The sequence below is a fragment of the Octodon degus genome, unplaced genomic scaffold (assembly GCF_000260255.1).
Source record: "Octodon degus isolate 3935 unplaced genomic scaffold, OctDeg1.0 scaffold00035, whole genome shotgun sequence".
Taxonomy (NCBI): domain Eukaryota; kingdom Metazoa; phylum Chordata; class Mammalia; order Rodentia; family Octodontidae; genus Octodon; species Octodon degus.
This window is the reverse complement of record NW_004524611.1, coordinates 13,917,921-13,923,711: the sequence shown is the minus strand read 5'-3', so window position 1 is coordinate 13,923,711 and position 5,791 is coordinate 13,917,921. Positions and strand designations below refer to the sequence as shown.

The 5,791-nt window shown below is 49.1% G+C and overlaps 1 protein-coding gene across 2 annotated transcripts in view; it reads left to right on the top strand.

Annotated features, from left to right (window-relative positions):
* Positions 1-5,791, top strand: part of Ccl26 (C-C motif chemokine ligand 26) — an 11,159-nt gene that overhangs the window by 3,475 nt on the left and 1,893 nt on the right. For both annotated transcript variants that reach the window (XM_023714556.1, XM_023714555.1), the window contains exons 2-3: positions 3,108-3,257; positions 3,355-3,469. In XM_023714556.1, coding sequence (XP_023570324.1) covers positions 3,185-3,257; positions 3,355-3,469 — 188 coding nt within the window. In that variant the 5' untranslated portion in view covers positions 3,108-3,184. The remainder of the gene's footprint in view (positions 1-3,107; positions 3,258-3,354; positions 3,470-5,791) is intronic.

Sequence of the window (5,791 nt, the reverse complement as noted above, 5' to 3'; positions counted from 1 at the left end):
GACATGATTAAATTTCTTTTCTGTGTGAAGGGAGTTTTCTGGCCCTTGCCGCCTCAAATCTAGCGAGGCATGACTTGCCCCTTGCTCTGAGAGCTTTGCTTAACCACAGAGTCACTTTGGCTCTTGGAAGAAGCCAGGGCAGAGCCAACCTTGAGGCCCATTCCCAGGATAGAGGGCAGGGGACAGAGCACCGAGCCCCTCGGGGGCAGGACGAGGCGACAGACCTGGCTTTGAACCTCGGCCCTGTCACTTAAAAGTTGTGTAACCTCAACCAAAACACCTCCCCTCTCTGGCTACATATCATCAACTCACAGGACTCTTTCAGCTCCATAACAGTACAGGATCACTATTGACTATGCAGTCCTTCACTGACTGAAAGATTGTCCTGTAGCCCATGAGTGTACATACAGAAAGGTCTGCAGACCCAGAGAATGTGGTACTTCACAGTAGTGAAATGGTGACCAGCACTCGGCTCAAGGGACAGAGAGCCCCAGCATTGCTCCGTTGACCCAGCTCACTGTCCCAGAAGGACTTGGGCTCACTATCCCAACTTCCATCATCACAGCTCTCCTTTAGGTACTTTATCAATGTGGACTCCGACTATAGAATTCTTCCTGTCTGGCTTCTCAGCACTAGGTCATGAGATACAGCTCTATGGTTGTGTACGATTATAGTCCATTCTTTTTTTTTTTTTAAATTTTTCAACAAATAATACACTGCATATATTCTTCTTAGTGGTTATAGTCCATTCTTGCTGCTGAATGGAAGAGCACTGCATTAATGAATGATAATTTATTTTCTATTCTCCTATTTATTTTTGGTCTTTCTGAGACAGGGTCTCGCTGTGCAGTTCAGGCTGGCTTGGAGTCACTTTGTAGCCCAGGCTGGTCATGAATTCACAATGATCCTCATGCCTCAGCCCCATGTGTGCCTGAGATTGCAAGCATGTGCCGCCATACCCTGCCTCTATTCTAATACTGAGGGGTGTTTGGGTGGCTTCTGGTTTGGGACTCAAGATGGATAAATTAGACCATCAACCTGATTGCCTGGGAGTCACCCAGGGGACTAGGAACTAGTCCAGGTATCCATGGAGATTGCCTTTTTACTCTTACTGGGTCTTTCAATAAATTCGGTGGAATTTTATATCCAAATTTTAGTAGACTCCAGTTTATCAACCTTTCCTCTTTATTGTTAGCATTTCTTGTACCCTCCAGGTAAGCCATGGATTCCCTGGCATACTACCACTGTTAACTGGAATAAAAACTGGTAGCATGCCTCATGTGCATGCCTGTAATCCCAGCACTCATGGGCTAAGGCAAGAGGGCTATCAGTTCCAGCCCAGGTTTGGAAACAAAGATTTAGACCCAGTGAGACCCTGTCTTAAAATTTAAAATCAAGGACTGGGGAGATAGTTCAGTGGCATGAGCGCCTGCCTGGCAAACACAAGGTCCTGGGTTTGATATCTGATAAAATAATATTATAATTAATTAATTAATTAATTAAAAAATACAATAAAAAGGCTGGGGTGTAACTCCATGCAAAGGCACTGGACTCCATCCTCAGCATTGCAAAAACAAACAAACAAAACCCTTGTGTGTCAGGGTGGCTAAAATGGAGCAGCCAGAGGAAGAGTATGAGAGGTTGACCTGGCCACGAGGGTAGCAGGTATCGCTGGGGTCCCAGGTGTGTCTCTGCAGCCCTCACTTCTGTGATCCAGCACCTGCTTCCTGGGGACACTTACAAGTCTTTCTGCTCACAGAGCTCCCTCAGTCTGCACATGGGACAAGCCACAAGCATGAGACACAGCCCTCACTCTGTAGCTCTCCTAGTCCCTCACTCTAATGAGACCAGGGATTGATCATTTGTTTGTTTATTGCTGTACTGGGATTGGAGTCAGAGCCTTTGCACCAATCTACATCCCTGGCCTTTTTTTTTTTTTTTTTTTTGCTATGGACTCTTACTAAGTAGTCCAAGCAGGACTCAAACTGCTAACCCGCCTGCCTCAGCCTCTCAGAGAGCAGAGATGACAGGCGAGCATGCAAGTACCTCCATGCCCAGCTGAAGTGGGCTCCTCAGTCCCCCCAAAACTCCCAGTAGATCAGAGCTCCAGCTGTTCATGGCAGTAGCTCAAAGTAGTAAAAGACAATGCTGGATGATCATAGGGAATGTGGTGGAAAAGGATTGAACTCCATTCGTACAGAGGTATTTATATGACTCCCCTCTCCAAAGTCTGGGCTTTGAATCCTTAAGGCAGTTCAGGGGGTGGAAATAACTGAGCACGGATTCCAAAAGTCTTGCTCTAGCCCTAGGACTCTCTGGCAGATGTCGCTGGCTCTTTCCAGCACTCCTTTTACCCAGATCTTGCTACAATATAGAATCCCGAGTCTCCCTCCCTCCAGGTGACTGTCTGGTGAAGGATCCTCTAAATTAAAAGAGCTGTCTGGAGGGCTCCCAGCCTGCCGTGGTATCACCACCACGTGGTCCAGCACCACGTGGGAGGTACTAAGGAGACAAGGGCAGCGCACACTCGCACCCCTCTTGATCGCCAAGGTCATGGCCAGGCAGCTCTGGGCTGACATTCCAACTGCTCAGCTCTCACTAAAAGAAAAGCAATGAGGCTGGTGAGATGGCTCAGTGGTCTAAAGCACCTACTTAGAACAAGCTTAGCGAAGCACAGGGACCACGGTTCAATCCCCCAGCACCACAAGCCAGCCAGCCCCGCCCCTGGTGGGCCGAGCTGGCCACACACACACACACACACACACACACACACAAAAAAAAAATAAAAAAAAAAAAAAAAAGAAAGAAAAGCAATGAATCACAAGATAAGAAAAACTGCCTGAGAGCCAGAAACCTATTTGGAACAACCAGTTGTGTCGTGAAGTACCTTGGGCCAGTTCATGAGATTATTTAATTTTCTCTGCTTCTATTTTTCAAAACCAGAACATGTTGATTCTGCCCACGAGGTGCACTTGCCCCTCTGCTTGTCCTGGGTGGTAAGTGGCCCGTGACCACAACCTTCCTTGGGGAGTAGCTTGTGCTTCCTTGGTTGGATCACTAGAGCCACATTTGCTTTTAATCATACAATTCTCTGGAATTATCTTTAGGGACTGTTCAGTCTCACAAAAAGGGAGCAACAGGAGGGGCTTGCAAGATCGCCGGGAAGGGCCCAGATCGCATAGCCATGAAGAGCTCCCGCCTGGTCTTTCCCATTCTGCTGGCCTTCCTGCTGAGTAGCCGCCCTGCAGCCGCCACACGTAAGTAGCTGTCTGTCCCCGTGGGCTCTGCATGTGGACTCCCTCCCAGGAAGGAAGGATCCCTCTAAGATCCCCCTACCCCTCATTGTTTTGAAAGGAAGCAGTGACACAGCTGAGTTCTGCTGCTTTCGCTACAGCACGAAGATCCTGCCGTGGAGCTGGGTGCGTTCCTACGAGCTGACCAGGAGTAGTTGCTCCCAGCAGGCAGTCATGTAAGTGCTACCCAGGGGCTCTGCCCCAGGCATGCCATTAAAGGGCAGGTGCGGGGCCTGGGCGATAGCTCAACAGTCTAAGCACCTATCTGGCAAGCATAAGTATGTGGGTTTGATTCCCAGCGGTACCACGTGGCATGTTGGCCACATGCATGTCTGTAATCCCTGTGCTGAGGAGGCTGAGACAGGAGGATCACAGTGAGTCTGAGCTGCATAGTGAGACCCTGTATCAAATAAATAAACAAAAAATAAATAAAAAGATTAAAGGACAGGTGCAGGGCAGACCTTATGGTGGCAGGATGAGCTTCAGGAACCTGGGAACTCCTCTACTGCCTTTGCCACACCACATGTGACTCTTCCATGTGCCCAGTCCTGTGCCAAGAACTGGGTGTAAAAGAGCCATGGTATGCACACCTGTAATCCTTGAGTTCAATCCCCAGGACAGGGAAAAAGGAGAGAGAGAGAGAGAGAGAGAGAGAGAGAGAGAGAGAGAGAGAGAGAGAGGAGACCTTTCTAGATCTTATAGTTTTGCGTAAGAAAAGTGGTAGAGATATTGACACAAAATATTTCATCCAACTGTGATGGGTGCTTAAAGGAGATAGCAGGAAAGTGAGACACAGAGATTAGTGTGCAAAAGCGCTTGCCTCAGTTCCTGAAAGACCAAACTTGGGATCCAGAAGGCTCCCCAAGGATGTGAGATTTATGCTAAGCCCCACAGGATAAGTGGGACACCAGGAGAATGGCAAGGAGGTGGGAGGATGCTCCGTTCAGGGGAACCACAGATGCATCGGAGGAATCAGAGGTGGGGGGCAAGTGTCCCGACCTGGACAGGGCAGAGAGGTAGCAGGGAGCGGGTCCCACAGTGCTCATCCATTAGGAGAGCTGAGCCAGTGCAGCTAACAGGGCTCCCAGGGGGACTGGAAGAGATCACATATGCAAATCGCTTAGCCTTGCGTCTGTATAGAGCAGGCACTAAGAAACAGAAGCTACATTTAAATGCAAGTACAAAGTGGGAAACCAGCCAATGCTCCCCAAGGGCGGGGAGCTGCTGAAGGTCTGAAAGGATGTAGGGTGGGAGGAGCCGGGCAGTGGGGGGGGGGGCTCTTCAGTCTTCTGAGACAGAGCTGAGGGTGGGAAGAGGGCATGGGGGAGATGGGGGAGGAGAAAGGGGAAGGGGTGCCCCGGGGCTCAGAGCACCACACTGTCCTCAGGTCTGGAGTGGATTTCCAGGGTTTTAAATGCATTCATAGGAGCCAGGGAGATAGCTCAGTAGAATAAGCACTTGCCTGGCAAGTGCAAGGGCCTGAGTTCAATCTCCAGTTCCTCCAAAAAAGAAAAAAAAAAAGTGTTCATGCAAATGAGAAAAGAAGGAAAACATGAAAACAAAGTTTTATAAATGGGGAAGGGAGGAGGGGTGGGAGGGAGGATGGGGGGGATGAGAAAAAGGAAGAAAATCAAGGTAAGAACTTTCAACAGCTTTTCAGGTGGATGCTTGCAATACAAAGGGTTCATACTAAAACAGTTAAGATTTTAAAAAAAAAAATTTTTTTAAAACAACAATGAAGACATCCATGCTTAGCCAGCAGCTTGCAAAGCCGTGACATTGGTGCCTGTCAACACTGTGACCTTGGAAACGCCAGGCCTCTGCATTTACAAAAAGGAAGCAAGAGGTCTTCATCAGTCATCTAAGGTCACATAACAAGCCACCCCAAACTGAGAGGCTGCCTGTGGGGACACTAATGTTCTTATTTCTTGTGGTCTCTGTGAGCCAGGAATTCCAGAAGGCTTGCAAGGCTGGGAGGTGCTTGCTTGGAGGCCTGAGGCTGAAGTCAGAGGCTGCCAGAGCTTGCACAGCTGGGGCAGGCCAGTGGTGGGGGACCTGTCCCTAAGGCCTCCTTGCTATGTGGTCTCTGCCAGCAGGCGTGGCGTCCTCCCAGCCCGGCGCCCAGGGTGGCAGGACTTCTCACAAGGAGGCTCAGGCCTCCAAGTGCTTTCCCACCTGATGTCACATAGCATCGTGTTTGTATCCTCCCAGCCAGCCAGTCCCTAAGCATGGCTTCAATTCAAGGGGAAGGGATATATGTGGTGTGACCAAAAAAAATACTGTGGTAAATCTTCTTTTTAAAAATCTAGGGGCCGGGGAGTTAGCTCAGTAGAATAAGTGCTTGCCTGGCAAGCGCAGGGGCCTGAGTTCAATCCCCGGTTCAGGAAAAAAAAAAATCTATTATGAGGGCCAGGGAGATGGCTCAGTGGAATAAATGCTTCCCTCGCAAGCGCAAGGACCTGAGTTCAATCCCTGGTTCCACAAAAAAAAAAAAAAAA